Genomic DNA, 22,231 nt, shown 5'->3' with positions numbered 1-22,231 from the left:
ATATTGTGCCAACCTAGCTGTTCTGTTTGTGATTCTTTCTGCCCCGTTCTCCAACCACCTCTACTCAACTCTCCCTAACTTCAGCCTGCTTATCTCAGCTTCTCTTCACCACAATCATTTAACAACTTTTGGTTACGCCTTTTAGCCTCAGCTCCTGCTCCTACTAACTTAAGTGTTTCTTTCCACATTTCCTGGCTCAAATTCCTAACGCTGGGCGGCAAATTTGGTAGAGCAATTGCTTAGTATGCATGCAGTCATGGGTTCGATCATTGCCATCACACAAAAATATCCTAAGGCTGAATCTGACTGGCCAAGTTCATCCTTTCAAATCAGGCCACAGCCAGGATTGGCTGGAATCAGGTCAGGTGTCCATCCTAACGACTAACGGCTATGTAAGGAAAGTCATGGATGGTGAATCTTGTTCACATGATCTGAAATAAATTGCTATTTGGAGATCTCTTATGTGTTAGTCACAGAGTTTATTAAAGAGTAAGGTGTTGTCATTTTCCAAGAAAGGTGTATCCTTGTGGGTGTGAAATTTGGTATTTAAAGCAGGAATAGAGAAATTTGTAAAGCAACAATGGTTATGCAGAGGTGAAAAAAAAAAGGTTTGTGTATGCTTTGCAGTTGGGTTTTACTTATTGTGATCTAGAGGTAGGAAAAGGGGGGCAGTGAAGACCCAGAGGACAGAGTCTGTAAGTGATCAATATGCTTTGTGTGTATTACACACACATGAACATCTTTAATAGCTGTTGACATGCAAATGGGGTATTTCTTATTCTATATAAGCAACTTGCTTGGAATGGAGAGCACACAGCATAAATGAGCTACAAACACACTCGCACAACATTGCCTTTGAAAGCCGGGCAGAATAGCCCTTGGTTAAAAAGTGAGAATCCATATTCAGCAAGATCTACTTAGTACCTGGTTAGCACCATCAAGGCTTGACTCAAGTCAGGAGTTTTTTTAGTCTGAATACCCAACATTATAATTTTTTTAATGCCTCCTCAGGGCCAGAAAAAAAAAAATCTGATTCTATGCTTCCCATTCTGCCCCCTCCATCTACATGGGGCACACCAGCCTCAGAATCATCAGGAATAAGCTAGGTAGAGGCTTCTGAGAGGAACAAAGGCCACACCAACCTGGCCCCCAAGCCACCTGGCAGCCTGCAGGGGACCAAGAACACCACCTATTCCTCAAAATTAGCCAAAGCCAGAATGTTTCCAGAAATACTCTAGACCCTACATAAGATATAAAATGGGGACACAAAAGCATAGCATGATAGCTAAATTATTGAGTGTCTGCTTAATGCTATCTATATGTCTAGTATATCTATCTATCATCTATTTATCTATCAAGAGATACTAAGCTTAATCACTTTGAATATATTTTCTCACTGCCCCCGTACAACTCTGAGATCGGTACTGTTTCCATTGAACAGTACAGGACCTGTTTCCAACAGTGACACCAATTGACAGCAAGAAGCAACAGCAGTGGTCGTTCCCTCACAATTGCCTTTGTCTCCCTCTCAACGGGGGAAAAGTTCGCAATTCTTAAGACAATTTGAATAGACAGATGTCAAAAAGGAGATACTGAAATTCCTAAAAATTAGAGAAGAGATAGCAAATAATTGAGGGAATGAAAGAATGTGACTGTAGTTTTACCCAGACTTACAGAAGCAGCTCAAATGGCACATATGTAGCTAGATTTTTAGGTGGGCGCTGGTACTGGGCTTGAACTAGGGACTTGTGCTCTCACTCAGCTTTTTCACTCAAGGCTGGAGTTCTATCATTTGAGCTACAGCTCCACTTCCATCATATATCTTTTTGTAGTATCCTAGTATATATTCCTAAAAACTTGGGAAGTCTGGTGACTTCCTGTAATCACGCCTGTAATCCTAGCTACTCCAGAGGCTGAGATCTGAGGATCACAGTTCAAAGCCAGCCCAGGCAGGAAAGTCCGTAAGACTTTGATCTCCAATTAACCACCAGAAAACCAGAAGTGGCTCTGTGGCTCAAGTGGTGGAGCACTGGCCTTGAGCTGAAGAGCTGAGGGACAGACAGCACCAGGCCCAGAGTTCAAGCCCCACAACCCCACACACACACACACACACAAACACACACAAAAAACCTTGGGAAGTCTGAGTAGGAAACAAAAGTCACCAATATTCCCTTCTGATATGTCATATATACATATATACATGTCAAGAGCTTTGGAATCTTACTGTATAGATGGTTTTATTCATTCAATATATCATGATAATTTTATCATGTCATTTAAATAGTTTTCAACCTTACTAATTTTTAGAGCAGTAAAAACACACTACGAATCGAAAAGGCATAATATAAATAATGTTCTATTGTTGAATATGAAATTATTTCTATTTTACTAATAGAATAACATTTGAAACATAATTCTGAGCCTCTGATTATTCCCTTAGGATAGATCCTTAGGAGCTGAATTACTTAGATCAGGGGTATGAACATTTTAAAGATAAACATTTGAAGAACGTTTTAACATGTATTGGTAAATTACCTTCTACAAAAGCTGTATCATTTCCGCTCACATTACAATGTATGAAATGCACGAAAGCACCGATCTTGCTGCCGTGTCACTGGCATTGTGTATTATCTTTGTCAATTTTATAGACCAAAATATGGCATCATGCTGTTTCAATTTGCATTATTTTGATTACAAGAAAGATTGAACACTTTTCAAATGTTTATTAGCCATTTGTATTTTCTTCTGAAAAATAATCTCTCCTTTGTGCAGTTTTCTATTGGGGAGAAATAAGTATTTGGAAATTGGATAAAAGCCAAACAATGGCACAGTTAAAAAGTTACATGAAACACCTTTTAAAAATGCATTGTTCCAACTTTATTCAGACGTCCCTCATGAGAACTCCGTTTTTTATTCTGTTTGATTTTTGCAACAGTCTCACTATTTAGCCCAGGCTGACATTGAACTCATGATTTTCTTAGCCTCCTCAGCACTGGGAATACAAACATTCACATCTAGCTATGAACTCCATTTACTTATTTATATATTATTTTATATATATATATATATATATTTTATTTTTTTTTTTTTTTTTGTTAGTCGGTTGTGGGGCCTGAACTCTGGGTCGAGGCGCTGTTCCTCAGCTCTTCAGCTCAAGGCTAGCGCTCTACCACTTGAGTCACAGCACTACTTCCGGCTTTTTCTTTTTCTTTTCTTTTTTTCTTTTGCTTTTTTTTTTGGTCTGATCATGGGGCCTGAACTCTGGGCCTGGGTGCTGTCCCTCAGCTCTTCAGCTCAAGGCTAGCACTCTACCACTTGAGCCACAGCGCCACTACCGGTTTTTTTCTTGTTTGCTTATGTGGTGCTGAGGAATGGAACCCAGGGCCTCATGCATGCAAGGCAAGCGCTCTACCACTGAGCCACCTTCCTAGTCCTATTTTTTATATGTTTATTTATTTATTTATGTATGTATGTATGTATGTCTTGGGACTTCAACACTGGGTCTAGGTGCTATCCTTGAGCCCTTTTGCTCTCTATTAGTTTGAGTTACAGTGCCACATCCTGGTTTTCTGATGGTTAATTGGAGATAAGAGTCTCATGGACTTTACTGCCCAGACTGGCTCTGACCTGCAATCCTTAGATCTTAGCCTCCTCGGTATCTAGGATCACAGACATGAGCCGCCAGCATCCGGTAGAACTCCATTTTTTATTTTTTATTTTTATTTTTTGCCAGTCCTGGGGCTTGAACTCAGGGCCTGGGCACTGTCTCTGAGCTTCTTTTGCTCAAGGCTGGCACTCTACCACTTGAATCACAGTACCATTTGGGGCTTTTTCTGTTTATGTGGTGCTGAGGAATTGAACCCAGGGCTTCCTGCATGCTAGGCAAGCACTCTACCACTAAGCCACATTCCCATCTCTCTACATTTTGTTGTTAATTTTTTTAATTAAATTAATTTTTTTGTCAGTCATGGGGCTTGAGCTCTGGGCCTGGGTACTGTCCCTCAGCTCTTCAGCTCAAGGCTAGTGCGCTATCACTTGAGCCACAGTGCCATTTCTGCTTTTCTGGTGGTTAATTGGAGATAAGAGTCTTACAGACTTTCCTGCCCAGGCTGGCTTTGAACTGCAGTCCTCAGATCTCAGCCTCCTGAGTAGCTAGGATTACAGGCATGAGCCACCGGCGCCTGGCTTGTTTTTTGTTTTTTGGTTTTTTGGTTTTTTTAAACCAATGTGAAAACATCTGCATGTAAATCCAACTAGTAATTTCTACCTTTCTGGAGATCAAGGGTCCAAAATTTTTTATTATGCTATGGGATGTGCGCTTCCTTAAAACACGACTGTCCATAAACTGAATTGCTCCATTGCAGTTACTTTGGAACCCTATAACAGTCATTTTAAATAGCTAGAAGACGCCTCTTACTATAGATATAGTCATATTTCATTGAGTGTAACATTTACATTTCTCTCTCATATTTTAACATCTCTGAAATTAGGACCTGTCTTCCCATAAATATTATCTGTTGGCCATTGTTGCGCATTGTAAGTGCTGCTTATAATTAATAGTGTCTTAGTTTCATAACATGCATGAGTGATAGTACTATTATAAAATAATCTTTGTCTCAAGAAAATAAATTCCATATCCTAAATTGCCTTTTTTCCCTTTAGGCAGTTGAGCCTAAAGACTTCATAATGAATACTAACAATAATCATATATCATATTTGTGTCTTACCTTCCTTTTCCCCCAAATCTCTTTCTTTTTCTTTTTGCCAGTCCTGGGGCTTGAACTCGGGGCCTGGGCACTGTCCCTGAGCTTCTTTTGCTCAAGGCTAGCACTCTACTACTTGAGCCACAGTACCACTTCTGGCTTTTTCTGTGTATGTGGTACTGGGGACTCAAACCCAGGGTTTCATGCATGCTAGGCAAGCACTCTACCACTAAGCCACATTGTCAGCCCTGGGGTATTGTTTTTAATCATAAGTGAGGAGCTGGGTGGAAGAGTGCTTATTTAGAATGGTTGAGGCCCTGAGTTCCATCTCTTGCACAGAGAGGGAGAGAGAGAAAGAGACAGAAAGACAGAGAGAGAGAGAGAGAGAGAGAGAGGGGCAGAGTCCAAGAGTATAATAACCATACAGGAATAGATATCATGCTTCTAAACATTTTAGAGCAATAGAGTTGTAGCAAAGAGGAGAATAAAGTTAACATTACTTAAAAAAAAAAAAGCTACTGAAGGCTAAGATAGCTAGCAAGCACAAAACCTGAATTCAAACAAACAAACAAACAAAAATCCAAAAAAAGAAAGAAAGAAAAGAAAAAGGCATTGAGCCTGGTGCTGGTAGCTCATACTGGTAATCCTAGCTACTCAGGAGGCTGAGATCTGAAAATTGCAGTTCAAAGCTAGCCCAGCCAGGAAAGTCTGAGACTTATCTCCAGTTAACCACCAGAAAACCAGAAGTGGTGCTGTGGCTCTAAGTGGTAGAGACTAGCCTTGAGCAAAAAAGGTCAGAGACAGCGCCCAGGCCCTGAGTTCAAGCCTAATGACCAAGCACACAAAAAAAAGTTATTGAGGAAAAGCACAGCATTTCCTGATGCTGAGTTCTGGAAGGATTCCTTCCTATGGTGCCAATCTTAAAAGGCATGCTAGGTGACACTGTAGTGCCATCTATATATTGAGCAACAGCTTTCTGACAGAGTCTGGTTTGCTTTGTTTGATTTATAACACCCTGATGCAAGGCAGAGTTCCACAGGAAAAAAAAAATCATTTCTACAAGGAGCCAAACATGCAGGCTGTAAATGTAGTTCTTGCCCAAAGGCAAGATTTAGAATATCTAGGACAGTATCTTCTAATGTGGGAATGGGCAAGATGGAGAACAACACTCAGGCTTATAGTTATGGTGATTCTCACTGTTGCTAATGTCTGACTCAAGCTTGTGGGTTTATACTGGCACCCTGTCTCTGTCACCATAAAGTATACAGGGGATCTTAAAGGGAATGTACAAGTCAGGTGAGTGACATGGCCGTTTATTTGGTTTCATCATATTGTACTACATTACAGTTTTCTGGGCCTCGAGAAATGTCTAGCATTAATTAAACCAATGCTCATCAGATCAGCAAGTGGCTTAAAACATTTCCTGCAATGAAATAGAAAAGCAAAGATAATCCAAGCACAGATGAACAGTAAGGAAAGAGCCGAATTGACCCTTCTATTATTCCCTGTATGAGTTCTGCCTCAGCTACCCCATCAGGTATGGGCAATGAATGACAGCCTAATCTCCTCTGCCAAGAAGACAGCTGAACAGAAAATTATCATACGGAAGACTATTTGCAAATCTGCTACCCTTCGCGTTAAACTTCACCTTAAACATACATTGTGCCTTAAGATATTAGCTAATGAGAGTGGGAAGCTAATGGCCTTATTATAATACTCTAAAATGAAGTATCAGAACATGAAGACAAACAAATCCCTGTGATTCAAGTTTCAGTGTTCCAAGTCATGTAATCTTCAATCCCATATGCCACCACAAAATACCATTACATGTAATGATGAAGGTTTACAAACCTTGTGTTGAGGTTCCTGTAGTTCAATGGGGAAAAGAACAAAAGTCCCATACTATTACAGAAACATCTGTTTTGCACCACAGTAAAACTGGCTTCTCTAACGTGTAGGGAAAAAAAAAATGGATGTCAAACTAAAATGCATTCTTTTGTCAGCAAATATATTTAGAAGACATATAGAAAACATTGCTGAAGATTGGAAGAAACACGCATTAGACAAAATTATGCAGTGTGGGAGGTTTGTAATACAGTCGGATGGAAATACAGATATTTCTAACGTGTCTCAGCCTGAAGTATTTGCTAGATTCTATTTCCATAATAAAATTTCTTTTTGCTGAGCCACTAAAGTAGTGACAGCCCAAAGAAGACGTGTTCTGTAAAATGGATGACTTCTTTAACACAGAGTATATTGTTTAATGGGGCAATGATTCAAGGGCCAATGATATGATGGCTTTAACCTCGGATGCCTGATCTCCCATGCACTTGAGAAGTGCCTTTCTGTCTTCTTTTCATAATGTGTCTTCCATTGACTCTCTAAATGTCCCTCAGATGTCCAACCCCAGGAGATTGGGAAGTAAAGTAGATTAATTTAACCAGATTTCATGTAGGGACAGGTAGATACAAGGAGGCTTCTAACGGCTTTTATTACAGCTCTTCTGTTCTCTCCTTCTAAGAACTTGATAGGGTGGCTCAGAGTCTGTTGCTTTCTAGAATTAGCCCTGTAGTAAGATTATTCTGAGGCCCTCTTGCTAGCTAATCACTTCACTACAACTCCTTCTGAGCCTAGAAACTGACTACAAGGCTGAGTTATTTTTAGATAAAGCATATAAGTTGAGGATCATGGATTTTAATTCACAGATAACCTGGCTGAATGGGCCCTAGAAGTATGGCAGGTTTAGTTTATGACTCTCCTAGGCTCTATTTGGGAGTATCTGAATATACTTAACACTAAGATGGCTTTTACAACCTACTAAGCAGTAGTTTGTAACATAACTCTTCAGAAGGGTTATCTTTTGGATCACCAGGATCATTTGGAAATGGGAAATATGGTGAGCATATCTTAACTTTGTACCACAGAGTAATATACATACAAGAAATTATACCACTGGGTGCCAGAGGCTCACACGACTGGCATCCTAACTACTCAGGAGGCTGAGATCTGAGGATCATGGTTCAAAGCAAGCCCAGACAGGAAAGTCCATGAGACTCTCCAATAAGACACCAGCAAACCGGAAGTGGAGCTGTGGTTCAAGTGCTCAGGCCCTGAGTTCAAGCCCCATAACCAACAAGAAAATAAGTAAAGAAATTACATACCCTAAATGTGTGACTTAATGAACTCTCTTAAACTCAGTACACATAGCATCCAGATCAAGTAACCAGCTATGGACAGCCATCCATCCCATGCCTCTTCTTTTTTTTTTTTTAATTGTGAAAATACCATACAGAGGGGTAACAATTACATGGGCAAGATAATGAGTACATTTCTTTTTTTTTTTTTTTTTGGGTCCTGTCATGGGGCCTGAACTCTGGGCCTGGGTGCTGTCCCTCAGCTCTTCAGCTCAAGGCTAGCACTCTACCACTTGAGCCACAGTGCCACTTCCGGCTTTTTCTGCTTATGTGGTGCTGAGGAATCAAACCCAGGGCCTCAGGCATGCAAGGCAAGCACTCTACCACTGAGCCACCTTCCCAGCCCCCTATGAGTACATTTCTTATCAAGCATTGTTGCCTCCTGTTTCCCCTTCCCATCCCTTCCCATCTCCCCCCCCCCGCCCCCCCTCGCCAAAGTTGTAAAGTTTGTTTTTCGACATAACGACTTATACATCTCATTTGCTGACTTTTGTATCACAGATGCCCTCTGCCTCTATTTTTACTTATTTCTTTTGTACTGGTGCTGGCTCTTGAACTCAGAGCCTAGATACTGTCTCTGAGCTTTTTTCAGTCAAGGCTGGTGCTCTAACACTTGAGCCACAGCTCCACTTTCAGCTTTTTGGTGATTAATTGGAAGTAAGATTCTCATAGACTTTCCTGCTTAGACTGGCTTTAAACCTTGATCCTCAAATCTCAGCTTTCTGAATAGCTAGGATTACAGGGGTGAGCCACCAATGCCCAGCTTTCTGTTTTTATTTTTTATGAAAACGAAATCAAACAGTGCATACTATTTTGTATTGTTTCTTTCATCCAATATTATGTTTGCAAGATGCATTCACATTTATGCAAGTTGTACATTCTTTTTTTGTTTGTTTTTTTTTTTGGGGGGGGGGCCTGAACTCTGGGCCTGGGCGCTGTCCCTCAGCTCTTCAGCTCAAGGCTAGCGCTCTACCACTTGAGCCACAGCACCACTTCCAGCTTTTTTCTTTTTGCTTATGTGGAGCTGAGGAATCAAACCCAGGGCCTCATGCATGCAAGGCAAGCGCTCTACCACTGAGCCACCTTCCCAGCCCAGCAAGTTGTACATTCTTCATTGTCATTACTATATAGCATTGCATTGTGAAAATATAATTTCTTAGTTTCCAGTTGTGATTGTTATGAATAATACTTCTAAAAAGAATCTAATGGTAATGAGGGCATGGGTGGTCATATGTACAAATTTCATAGATGAGGAATGACTGGGTTAAGAATAATTATTCTGGAGCCGGGCGCTGGTGGCTCACGCCTGTAATCCTAGCTACTCAGGAGGCTGAGCTCTGAGGATTGCAGTTCAAAGCCAGCCTGGGCAAGAGAGACCGTGAGACTCTTATCTCCAATAAACCACCAGAAAACCGGAAGTGGCGCTGTAGCTCAAGTGGTAGAGCGCTCGCCTTGAGCTGAAGAGCTGAGGGACAGCGCCCAGGCCCAGAGTTCAAGCCCCACGACCAACAAAAAAAAAAAAGAATAATTATTCTGGAGCCAGGTGTGATGGCACACCTGTAATCCCAGCACTGAAGAAGCAAAAGGAGGATTGAAAGGTCAAAGCCAGCTTGAGCTACATAGCAAGACCTTGACTCAAAAAATTTTGAGGTTAAGGATGTAGCTCAGTGGTAGAGTGTTTGCCTAGTAATGTGCAAGGCTCTGGGTTTGATCCCTAGCACTGAAAAAAAAAAAAAAATAGCCGGGCGCTGGTGGCTCACGCCTGTAATCCTAGCTACTCAGGAGGCTGAGATCTGAGGATCGTGGTTCAAAGCCAGCCCAGGCAGGAGAGAGCGTGAGACTCCTATCTCCAATAAACCACCAGAAAACCGGAAGTGGCGCTGTAGCTCAAGGGGTAGAGCGCTCGCCTTGAGCTGAAGAGCTGAGGGACAGCGCCCAGGCCCAGAGTTCAAGTCCCACGACCGACAAAAAAAAAATACACTTATTTTACTTTGAATGTGTGATTTTACTATAAAAAAGCTTCAACATTGGATTGATTATGTACTCCTAGTCCTGAAAATGGAGGATGTGACATAGGAAAGTTACAGGGATGGAAGCATAACTGAAGTAGTAGAACACCTGCACAGCAAGCACAAAACCCTGAGTTCAAATACCAGTACCATCAAAAATACAACCAAATCTTGCTTCGCAGTTACCTAGGGGCTTGAGTCTTGGCTCACTGGTGTCTGCAAACTGTGTGTTATGGGAAGCAGATGTTTTAGAGGTCATATCTAATTTTAAATCCCAGCTTAACTGGTTAGTATCTGTCTGATCTTTGGGAAATAACTATTCTAGACATTTTTATAACATTAGGAATATTATTTCATGGATCTATATTGTATTTAAATTTGATACCTAGAACATTGAACATGGTAACCACACAATTGTTCCATTTCCTCATTGCCTATAGAAAATAATGAGCGAGACCTCTAGTCTTGTACCACACATGTAACAATTACCTATTAGCTAAACTGTTTGGAGGTACAATGAAATTTTTGTCGATCATGGACTTGAACTCAGAACCTGGGCACTATCCCTGAGCTCTTTTTCTCAAGGCTAGCACTCTACCACTTTGAACCACAGCTTCTACTTCTGGTTTTTAGGTGATTAATTGGAGATAAGAATCTCACAGGGACTTTTCTGCCTGGGCTGGCTTCAAACCGTGATTCTTAGATCTCAGCCTCCAGAGTAGCTAAGATTACAGGTGTGAGCCACCAGCGCCCCACATTCACTTTTTTCTTATGTGACTGTACCTGTAGTCAATGTTAGACACACTACAGATGAAGCACAAATGCCCACAGGTACCAGGAATGGGCTTTCAATATCATTCAGTTGGCAATAGACAGTACGCATCATTCATGTTTCTATTAACCTCTTGTCGATCTCTCTCTCTCTCTCTCACTTTCTTTTCCTGAGGTTTGAACTCAGGGCCTCACATTTACTAAGCACTCTACCACTTAGGCCATGTCTACAGCCTTGCTTTATTGCTGGTTATTTGGAGATGGAATCTAGGAAACATTACCACCGGCCTTGAACCACGATCCTCCAGATTTCAACCCCCTGAGGAGCTAGAATTATAAGTATAAGCCACCTGTGCCTGGCTGTTATTTTTCTTAAATGCCAGTTTCAATAACCCAAGGCACCCTTTTACACTGATGTCAGGTTTAGTGCACATGAATTACTGAATGGAAAACAAAAAACACCAAGTTAAAGACTTTGATGGGAGGGAGGAGATTATATGAAAATGAATCCTACTCAATAGGCTAGCCCCGTGTGGCCCTGACATTATTACACAGGCTCACACTACCAGGGCTCGCTGCTTTATTTTCTAATCATTGTGTTTTCAAGTTGGCCTTCAAGATCATTGAGTGCTAAACTGTCTTTTTATCCTCAAGTAAGGTCAGCTTCCCCAGCCTCCCATACAACCTGGTTCATGCTGGGATAAAGAGGAAGATAGGAATGTTAAAACAATAATACTATGGTCTGAGGCCGGCAACGGGTAATCAGACTCTTGTAAGGTGGAGGCTGTTACCTGGGAGATTATTGGAAGAAAATAGGCCTAGCTTGCTTGCCTACCTTCCTTGCTTTCTTCTTTTTCGTCCTGCCCCTGGTGATCAGAGAGAATAACCCCTTTTCTACATTTATTTCCCTAAGGGTCAACTGAGAAGCTTTGTGGAGGTACCAGCTAAAGACTCGAGTTTCAGGACAACGGTCTGTCCTATTGCCAGGCTGTAACTCCAAGTATTAAGCTTAGATGGATAACATCTCTTAAGACCCTCAAGCCAGGCACCAGTGGCTTACACCTGTAATCCTAACTACTCAGGAAGCTGAGATCTGAGGATAGTGGTTCAAAGCCAGCCTGGGCAGGAAAGTCTATGAGAATCTTATCTCCAGTGAACCGCCAAAAAACCAGAAGTTCAGCTGTGGCTCAAGTAGTAGACTGCTAATTGTGAGCAAAAAAGCTCAGAGACAGTGTCCAGACCCTGAGTTCAAGCCCCAGGACAGCACAAAAAGAAAGAAAGAAAGACGCTCAAGTTCTACGTCCCACTGCCATGCCTCAGAGAAAGACCAATGTATCAAACTTCAGTAATATGAAATAGATAAATCAGGAGGCTATTCTTTACATGAAGAGTCAACATAGATATTCTTTTTTTTTTTTTTTTTTTTGTCGGTCTTGGGGCTTGAACTCTGGGCCTGGGCGCTGTCCCTCAGCTCTTCAGCTCAAGGCGAACGCTCTACCACTTGAGCTACAGCGCCACTTCTGGTTTTCTGGTGGTTTATTGGAGATAGGAGTCTCACGGTCTCTCCTGCCCGGGCTGGCTTTGAACCGCGATCCTCAGATCTCAGCCTCCTGAGTAGCTAGGATTACAGGCGTGAGCCACCAGCGCCTGGCAACATAGATATTCTTAAACAATTAAGAGACTACTCCAGATAAGATTTGGAATAATTTTTTGGGGGGGTCCAGTCGTGGGGCCTTAACTCTGGGCCTGGGCACTGTCCCTCAGCTCTTCAGCTCAGGGCTAACGCTCTACCACTTGAGCCACAGCGCCACTTCCAGCTTTTTTCTTTTTTACTTATGTAGTGCTGAGGACTCGAACCCAGGGCCTCATGCATGCAAGGCAAGTGCTCTACCACTGAGCCCTTGGAATAAATTTTGATCTTTTTGAGAAAGCACCTGAAGAATAAAGCAGAAGACAAATGTGGTTTGTACAACATTAATGTAAAATTCCCAAGTTCCCTGTGGACATTTATTATTAATATTTAGCCTCTGTGTGTATGTGTGTGTGTGTGTGTGTGTGTGTGTGTGTGTGTGTGTGCAGGTACTTGGGCTTGAACTCAGAGCTTGAGCTCTGTTCCTTAGATTTTTTTGTTCAAGGTTAGTGCTCTGCCACAACTATACTTCCAGATTTTTGGTTAACTGGAGATAGGAATTTCACGAACTTTCATGGCCAGGTTAGCTTTGAATGGCAATCCTCAGATCTCAGCATCTTGATTAGCTAGGGGATTATAGACATTACCGGATTGCCAAAGTGTTTTATCATACAATCATTCAAACTATTTTTATTTTTATTTTATTTTTTGTCGGTCATGGGGCTTGAACTCGGCCTGGGCGCTGTCCCTCAGCTCTTCAGCTCAAGGCTACTGCTCTACCACTTGAGCCACAGCTCTACTTCCGGTTTTCTGGTGGTTTATTGGAGATAAGAGTTTCATGGAGGGCTGGGAAGGTGGCTCAGTGGTAAAGCGCTTGCCTTGCAAGCATGAGGCCCTGGGTTCGATTCCTCAGCACCACATAAGCAAAAAGAAAAAAGCCGGAAGTGGCGCTGTGGCTCAAGTGGTAGAGCGCTAGCCTTGAGCTGAAGAGCTGAGGGACAGCGCCCAGGACCAGAGTTCAGGCCCCATGACCGGACCCAAAAAAAAAAAAAAAAAGAGTTTCATGGACTTTCCTGCCTGGGCTGGCTTTGAACCGTGGTCCTCAGATCTCAGCTTCTTGAGTAGCTAGGATTACAGGCATGAGCCACCGGCACCCAGCTATCTACCTATTTTTATACCAAATGGAAAAGGAGGTAAGGAATAGGGTTGCCTAGACAATGCAGCATGGGGAGGGAGTATAGCAAAGTTTTCTTGCCATACTGGCTTCAAACTGTGATCCTCCAGATCTAAAGCTCTTAAGTACCAGGAGCCACTAGCACCTAGTGATACTTTCTCTTTTTCCCTTCTCCCTCTCCCTCCACTCCCACCCTTCCTTCTCTTCTTCTTTCTTCATATGCTGGTCCTGAGGCTTGAATTCAGAGTCTGGGCACTGTCCCTGAGCTCTTTTGCTCAAGGCTAGCACTCTACCACTTTGAGCCACAGCTTTACTTCTGGTTAACTGGAGATAAGAGTCTCACAGAGAGGCTGGGAAGGTGGCTCAGTGGTAGAGCGCTTGCCTTGCATGCATGAGGCCCTGGGTTCGATTCCTTAGCACCACATACGCAAAAAGAAAAAAGCCGGGAGTGCCACTGTGGCTCAAGTGGTAGAGCGCTAGCCTTGAGCTGAAGAGCTGAGGGATAGCGCCCAGGCCCAGAGTTCAGGCCCCACAACTGGACCCCCCCCCCCAAAAAAAAAGAGTCTCACAGAATTTCCTATCCAGGCTGGCTTTGAACCTCAATCCTCAGATCTCAACCTCCTGAGTAGCTAGGATTACAGATATGAGCCACTGACACCCAGCTACTGAATATTTTATATCCCCTTCACTGCCTGAATGATGACATATGTACTCCTTTGATTTCTATATGCCCAAACACTAAAATAAAACAATATTTGATATCATCTTATTTCTTCCATAATGAATTTAGTACTGTATTAGGCAAATGGGAGTTTGGAGAAATAGTAAGATGAAGAAAATCTTGAAACTGTAACTCCTCTGTACATCCCCTTTATAACAACAATAAAAATTAAAAATTTAAGACAATCTTGAAAGAATAGAAGAAAGGCATACATTGATTCCATGCTTAATACACCTGACTATTATCCCTCTGCAAGAAATGGATTTGCATTTGGACAGAGACCAGAGGGAAGATGTCTAATAATAACTTCGGGCAGAATTCCAGTTGACCACAGTAAATGCCTAAGGAAGCTCATGGTTGTTTGTTTTCAACAATACAACACATTTAAAAGCATCTCTTATTGAAATGCATGCTGCTCTAGTGGCTAAATAGATGGTAATATGAGAAATGGAAGTCACTGATGTCTGGAAAGCCAATCATCTTTCTCAGTACTAGTGGCTGAGCATCCTCCATCCCAGCTGACATAATGCACCTTCTGCAAGACAGCAGTCTCTTGGCACTGCTCCACTTTGAAGTAAATCCCCCAAATGAACTCCTGCTAATGTGGCATATTGAGCCAGCTCCTTGTTTTATTTCCAAGGTCTTCTCAGTTGATCTGCAGCACATTCATCTTCATGGAGGGAACTACTGCAGGCTAGAATTACAACTTCCTTCTGACAGTAGAATGCACCACTAGAAGAACTTGACCAAGGTCATTAAACAAATCCTCCAGCAGACAGCTTTAAGGATGGCTGGCCCTTGTTAGAAAGGGTTTATGGGGAGTCCCTTTTGAGCTCAGAGGATTTGTCTAGTCACAATCAAAGACTTGGGGAGATAGAGGAGAGTTCATGTCCACAAAGAGTCCCTATCCCAAAGGAGTTAAGTTTTCAAGGAGAGCTATTATATCACCCAAGGTCACTGTTTTTGTTTTGTTTTGTTTTGTTTTTTGGTTCGTTGTGGGACTCGAACTCAGGGCTGGGCACTTTCCCTGAGCTCTGCTACTTAAGGCTAGCATTCTACCACTTGGAGCCACAGCACCACTTCCAGTTTTCTGGTGCTTAATTGGAGATGAGTCGCATTGGGACTTTCCTGTCCAGGCTGGGTTTGAACCATGATCCTCAGCTCTCAGCCTCCTGAGTAGCAAGGATGACAGGCGTGAGCCACTGGCACCTGGAATTCCTATGTTTTTCTTTTTCACAGTTAAGTATCTGAGCCACCTTGCATTATATGTAATCAGAAAAATATTGAAGGACAGAAAACCAGTCAATGGTTGAGAACACACATTCCTAATAACAGAAAGAAAAATTCTCAGAAATATCTTAAGCTGAGTCCTAGAGGCTCATACCTATAATCCTAAGTATTCAATGTCTGATGTCTGAGGATTGAGTTTCAAAGGCAGCCTGAGCAAATCAGAAAGACCCTTATATGCAGTTAAGCAGCAAAACTCAGGAAGTAGAGGTATGGCTCAAGTGGTAGAGTACCAGTTTTGAGTTTAACTAAGTAGAGTTTGCAATGCTCTAGGTTCTATCCCCAGTACCAAAAAGGAAAAGACAAAAAATACACACAAAAAGAGGGTGGGGTGAAGCTGGGTGCCAGTGGCTCATACCTATAATCCTAACGATTCAGGAGGCTGAAGATACGAGGATCGCAGTTTGAAGCCAGCCTGGACAAAGTGTCTATGAGACTCTTCTCTCCAATTAACTCTCAAAAACCAGAAGTGGCACTGTGGCTCAAATGGTAGAGTGCTAGCCTTGAGCACAGAGAGGCTCAGGGACAGAGCCCAGGCCCTGAGTTCAAGCTCCAGGACTGGGAAAAAAAAAAGTGGAGTGAGAATTTGAGGCCCTGAAATCAAGCCCCACTACTGGCATTCACACACAAAAATCTCAAAGCATGGGGCTGGGAAGGTGGCTCAGTGGTAGAGTGCTTGCCTTGCATGCATGAGGCCCTGGGTTTGATTCCTGAGTACCACATAAGCAAAAAGAAAAAAGCCGGAAGTGGCACTGTGGCTCAAGTGATAGAGCGCTAGCCTTGAGCTGAAGAGCTGAGGGACAGCACCCAGGCCCAGAGTTCAGGCCCCACGACCGGACCCAAAAAAAACCCCAAAAAACAAAAATCTCAAAGCAGAACACCATAGTAAAGTGATAAGGGTAAAATGATGACATTCTTGCCATTCTTGCCAGGCGCTGGTGGCTCACACCTGTAATCCTAGGAGGCTGAGATCTGAGGATCACGGTTCATAGCCAGCCCAGGCAGAAAAGTCCCTGTGAAACTTTTACGTCCAATTAACCACTCAAAAACTGGAAGTCATGCTGTGGCTCAAAGTGGTATAGTGCTAGCCTTGAGCAAAAGAGTTCAGGGACAACACCCAAGCCCTGAGTTGAAGCCCCTTGACCAACAAAAAAATGACATTCTTAAAATAGGTCCCATCATAAAACCCTAATGAATTTTGTTATGCCTTTCCATTTCTTTGGCAGTGTAGTTTTATTCTATTTCCCCCTCTTTGTCTTCTTTTTTTTTTCCGCCCCCCAATCCTGGAGCTTGAAACCCAGGCCTGGGCACTGTACCTGATCTCTTCTGTGCTCAAGGCTAGCACTCTACCACTTGAGCCACAGCGCCACTTCCAGCTTTTTCTGTTTATATGGTACTGAGGAATCGAACCCAGAGCTTCATGCATACTAGGCAAGCACTCTACCACTAAGCCATAGTCCCAGTCCCCTTCTTCCTGTTCTTATATTTTCCACTAAATGGGGAATAAGACAACTGGGAAAACTACATGAGTTCCTTCCAGAAAAGTTTCCCCTTGAAATATGAATCAATTGAGTTTTCAATATCATTATAAATAGGCTAATTACAGGGATCTAAATATAGATTGTTTGAAACTCTGTTTATTCAGTGATGCCACTGTCCCCCAAATTTCAACAAATAAGAGAAAGGGCTTGATAACTGAAGGGGAATCTAAGTGTAGAGTTTCGTTCCTAAGCAGGCCCCTCTGAAATCCTTCATGTCTTTTCCATTGTTAATCAGCCACAGTCTGTTGATGGCTGTGGCACAGTGACCCACATGTGACAGGGCGATATGGGTGTTGGAAGAAAGCATATATCAAATTTGAAAGATGAAGTGCTGGGCATGGGTGGTTTATGCCTGTAATCCTAGCTGCTCATGAGGCTGAGATCTGAGAATCACAGTCCAAAGCTAGCCTGGGCAGGAAAATCCATGAGACTCTTATCTCTAATTAACTACCAGAAAACCAGAAGTGGCACTATGGTTCAAGTGGTAGAGTGCTAGCCTTGAGCACAAAGAGGCTCAAAGACAGCTCCTAGGCCCTGAGTGCAAACCCCAAAACCTACACACACAAAAAAAGAGAAAGAAATGTGAACCTCTCATTTCCATGTGCCATTCATTCTGTTCATCAACAAACTTTGTAATTCTCAGGTATAAGTCAACAGTTATTTAAGTAAGATCCACGGCAAAGGAAAAGCTGTTCTACGATGCATAAATATACATTTAGATTACATCCAAAACAACACTGATCAAAGTTTGTTCATGAGATATCAGGTGCTTCAAAAAAAATTAGTAGTTTATAAATTATAAGCCTCTGTGCTTCTATTTTTTAAAAGGCACTTTTATTTTTCTAGTCCTGGGTCTTCAACTCTGGGCTTGGGTGCTCTCCCTGAGCTCCTTTTTTTTGCTTAAGGCTAGCATTCTACCACTTGAGCCACAACACCACTTCTGGCTTTTTCTGAGAGGTTTATTGGAGAGTCTCATGGACTTTCCTTCCCATGCTGGCTTCAACCCGAGATCCTCATATCTCAGCCTCCTGATTACAGGCAAGAGCCTCCAGCACCTGGCTAGAGCCACTTTCTGTAGCTCAAGGTAATGATGAAAACATAGAACTTCTCAAATCAAAGTAGATAATTGAACTATTCAACTTTCTTTCACATGCATACCCTTTAAAGTAGAGCAATCAAAAGTTAGAAAGATAATGTATCTCACTTAAGCGTTTGCTATGCTGTAGGTAGGAGGAAGATCTCCTACTTGTTTAGGTGTGTAATGCTTTTTAGGTGTTAAATTCCTAACTGTCCCAAGGTGAGCTCCCACTTATTCACTCTGAACCTGTTTCCTCACGTCTGGGAGGTAAGGGGACACTGTGGGGGGACTTGGCATGGTTCTTGTGAGTTAACTGGGCTGAGTGAACTGGTGAAAGTGAAAGTGGAAAGCAATTTGAACTTTCTTCCTTCCCTGGCTTTTCTCTGTCCTGCTCACCTCTGTCAGTCAGGCCAACCCAGGAACCAAACACCTAAGGTGAAAGGGATGGAAAGGAAGTGACACAGGAAGCTGAAAGGATACACAAGTAGGAGCTGGATGTTGGGCTGGGAAGGTGGCTTAGCGGTAGAGCGCTTGCCTTGCATGCATGAAGCCCTGGGTTCGATTCCTCAGTACTACACAAACAGAAAAAGCTGGAAGTGGCACTGTGGCTCAAGTGGTAGAATGAGCAAAAGAAGCCTAGGGACAGTGCCTAGGCCTCAAGTTCAAGCCTCAGGACTGGCAAAAAAAAAAAAAAAAGAGCTGGATGATACCTTCCTCTCCCTTGCCCTTTATCTCTGTCAAGAAGCTATGTTATTTAAATTCAAACATTGATTGTCTTCTAAAATAGAATCAGGGAAGCCAGGTGCTAGTGGCTCATACCTGTAATCCTAGCTAGTATCTGGGGCAGTTCAAAGCTAGCCTGGGCAGGAAAATTTATAAGATTCTAATCTCCAATTAGCCACCAAAAAGTCATAAGTAGAGCTATGGCTCAAGTAGAAGACCACTAGCCTTGAACACAAAAGCTCAGGGCCAGTTTCCAGGCCCTGAGTTCAAGCCCCAGGACTGGCACGCTTACCTGTGTGTGTGTGTGTGTGTGTGTGTGTGTGTGTGTGTGTGTGTGTGTGTACACAGAAATAGACTCTGGAAGATCTTGTAACATACTTGTAGAAGCTTACTTTTCAGTGCTAAACCATGAGTTGTTTAGTGGCTCAAAGGAATCCCTTAGTAACAAACTTATTGAGATAGTTCGTGACCCATAAGAATGTAGATTCTATATTGTGTATGTCATTCAGCACCTGGCTAAAGGTGGAAAAGGCAGTGAATAGTAAACTGCCCTAGGAAAAATATATTTTTAAAAATTTAAAACATATGGGGCTGGGAAGGTGGCTCAGTGGAGGAGTGCTTGCCTTGCATGCATGAGGCCCTGGGTTCGATTCCTCAGCACCACATTAACAGAAAAAACCGGAAGTGGTGCTATGGCTCAAGTGGTAGAGCGCTAGCCTTGAGCTGAAGAGCTGAGGGACAGCGCTCAGGCCCAGAGATCAGACCCCACAACAGACAAAAAAAAATTAAAGCATAGTGAATGTAATTCCTTTCTTGCTTTTAAGGAAGTTATTGTAAGCCAGTCTTTGAACCCTTATTAATCTTTATTCAGAAATAAGAGTTCTATAAAATCTGTATGCTCTCATTTTTTAGGGTTCTCAGAAAATGCTTCAGCACAAAATTCTATAATAAAAACCTCTTCCCAGGGTCAAACATTTCAGCCAATCAAAGCGTTGCATCTTTAAACTTGGGATGGCTTAGTGTATCTCTTGGATCTAGGGGTTCAAAGAATGGTCTCTCTAGGTGAAACTACAAGACTTCAAGCCTTAGAACCCCCAGAACCTCCCTCCATTTGGTAGTTTTTATTCCTTGAGGGCACTAAAGTGATTGGGAACAAACTTCTTATCTGCCTGAGGGATCCAGACCCGAGGCAGAGAGACTGATGAAATTAGGTGAAGGAAGCTAGGAGCGCCCTGTTTCCACACTCTCATTAAAGGCATGCATCCCCATTCGAAATGGGCTCTCCGCTACCTGAATAGATAGCCCCACACACACACTGCCGGAAATGTTCCCGAGTCATTTCAAATGCACCTTATTTCGAAAGACACCCTTGAGGGATTTGGACTTATTGATTTTTGACATTTTCATATGAATGAGGAAGTTTTGCTGCCATGTCGCTTTCATCCCCCGCCCTCCCCCCCCCCCCGCCCCGAAATTGGCATCAGGCACCCAAACCAGTTGAGGACCGCATCATTCCTGAGCTAAAAATTGATAACTTAACAAGGGACTCGTTCCAAGCTTTGTGAAGAGAAAAACCATTTTAAAACGGCAAACTGTAGGATTTTTACCTCCAGATACGACCGTACACCTAAAAGGAGAGGAAGAAAAAAAAAAAAAAAAAAAGGCCGTTCGTTCCCTCCTCCCAAAGCACAAAAACACAGCATACCCAAGCGCAGCCCGTGTCCTACCCAGCCATACAATAATGCTTTGTAAGCTGAGAGAAGCACCCGGTATAGAAGCGAAGTATAAACAGCTGAGAAGAATTAGGCAGTAGCTCCATTCTCATTTACATGAAAATCCTCTAAGCAACGTTTTTCTTGCTGGCTGCGGGCACATAAGGAACTCTTTTGTGCCATAGCCACGCATACATTTGCATCCTTTGTCTTTACTTACCAGTCGAGGCTGTGGGCATGTGTGCTCTATTTCCTCCATGGTTTCTGAGGGAGGCTCATTGGAAAGGGATTTTGGGATACCTGTTTCTGACTCAGCATCAGTAAGTACTGGCATGACCAGTGAATGCTCCCTCCAGCTCTACACCCTCTGAGAGTCTCCTCCCAGGCAGAGAATGTTTTCTTTGTCACGTATTTTTCTCTCCCCTACCCATCCCCCTTCTTTCCTTCTTTGCTGTCTTCCCTGGGGGAAGTAAAGAGGTTAAACACCCCTCCACCCCCCACCCCACGCCGCCCCTTTCTTTCGCTGAGAAGCCAAGAGGCAAGGCCTCAGTTTATCACTATAACAACCAAAAGGCACTGGAGCGTCTGGTGCGGATACAGTATCCTCATTTGCATGGAGCGCGCTGGTTGGCTACTGTCATCATAGTACCACTCCACCGGCAAGCGGCCGGGCCCTATTGGCTAACCAGCGGTACCCACTGCCCGAACTTGCCGCTTTTGTTTGTTCTGTTTAATTCAGTTGCAAAGGTCTCCTTACATATTCTGAGTAAGATTGTCCGGCTGCGGGACCCAGATAAGATAAAGCCCCTTTCTGAACAACCCGGGACGCGTGGAGAAAGAACACAGCAGACCTCTACTGAAGAAGGATCGTGTTCCTGGTTTGAGTGTAGGAAGTGCTGCGATCAGAATATTCGCTAAATCCGAGTCACCCTGAAAGACAAAGACACTTTTGAGCCCAAATCCACTGTGCCAACTACTAGCTGGCCTCTCAGGAAATTCACTGTGGGCCACTGAGAGTTTATCTCCTGGGCGGCATAGGACAAGAAACACTGGCAGATCCCCTAAGACCTGATAGAGCCCAGGAGGAACTTGGAAGGAGTTAGATTTTCTTTTGAATACCCTCCCCAACTGCTTCCTCTGTCAGCCACTCTTGCCTCTCAAGGAAATTTGTTGTTTAATCATTCCAAGGGCTGCTCCCATTTTATCAATCCTCGATCCAATCTCCTAAGCATCCTACTGTCAAAAACACCCACAGATTGTGAAAAGGTTTTGTTGTTGTTGTTGTTGTTTGAAATCCCAAAGAGAATGTTAAAAGAGGAACATTCTGGCAAAACTCAAAAGAACTTAAAAAACTTATTTGTTCTAGTGAAATGCCCATGTTTAACGTTAATAAAAATATATAATTACTAGCTTTTATGAAGTACAGATACAGTGCTAAGCACTTTACCTAGATTATTTAATCTTCTTAAGAAACCAAGTAGGTAGAGCCTATTATCCCCATTTTACAGGAGAGGAAATTGCAGCTTAGAGTAATAATTGTTCAGGATCTCAAAATTCCTAAGTAATGTAACTGGTATTTGAAAGATTTGGGGTGGTAGGATGCAGTAGGTGTACTAGAAAATGAAACAGAAGGTATCTCTAAGAAGTGCTTATTTCTTTTTATTTTTTTTCCTCCAGCTATAGTTTGG

The 22,231-nt window shown here is 42.8% G+C and overlaps 1 protein-coding gene across 3 annotated transcripts in view; it reads right to left on the bottom strand.

Moving 5' to 3' along the window:
• Pcyt1b (phosphate cytidylyltransferase 1B, choline) overlaps positions 1-20,993 on the bottom strand; it is a 73,313-nt gene extending 52,320 nt beyond the window's left edge. For 2 of the 3 annotated variants that reach the window (XM_042670210.1, XM_042670212.1), the window contains exon 1: positions 20,764-20,986. In XM_042670210.1, coding sequence (XP_042526144.1) covers positions 20,764-20,877 — 114 coding nt within the window. In that variant the 5' untranslated portion in view covers positions 20,878-20,986. Of the gene's footprint in view, positions 1-20,763 lie in introns of all 3 variants that reach the window. The other variant, XM_042670208.1, reaches the window with a different exon arrangement.
• Between the last annotated feature and the right edge of the window lie 1,238 nt (positions 20,994-22,231).

This window comes from Dipodomys spectabilis, unplaced genomic scaffold, assembly GCF_019054845.1.
Source record: "Dipodomys spectabilis isolate Male_0828 unplaced genomic scaffold, ASM1905484v1 ptg000526l, whole genome shotgun sequence".
NCBI classification, from domain to species: domain Eukaryota; kingdom Metazoa; phylum Chordata; class Mammalia; order Rodentia; family Heteromyidae; genus Dipodomys; species Dipodomys spectabilis.
The sequence above is the reverse complement of the archived record's forward strand: the minus strand, read 5'-3'. Positions and strand labels throughout refer to the sequence as shown.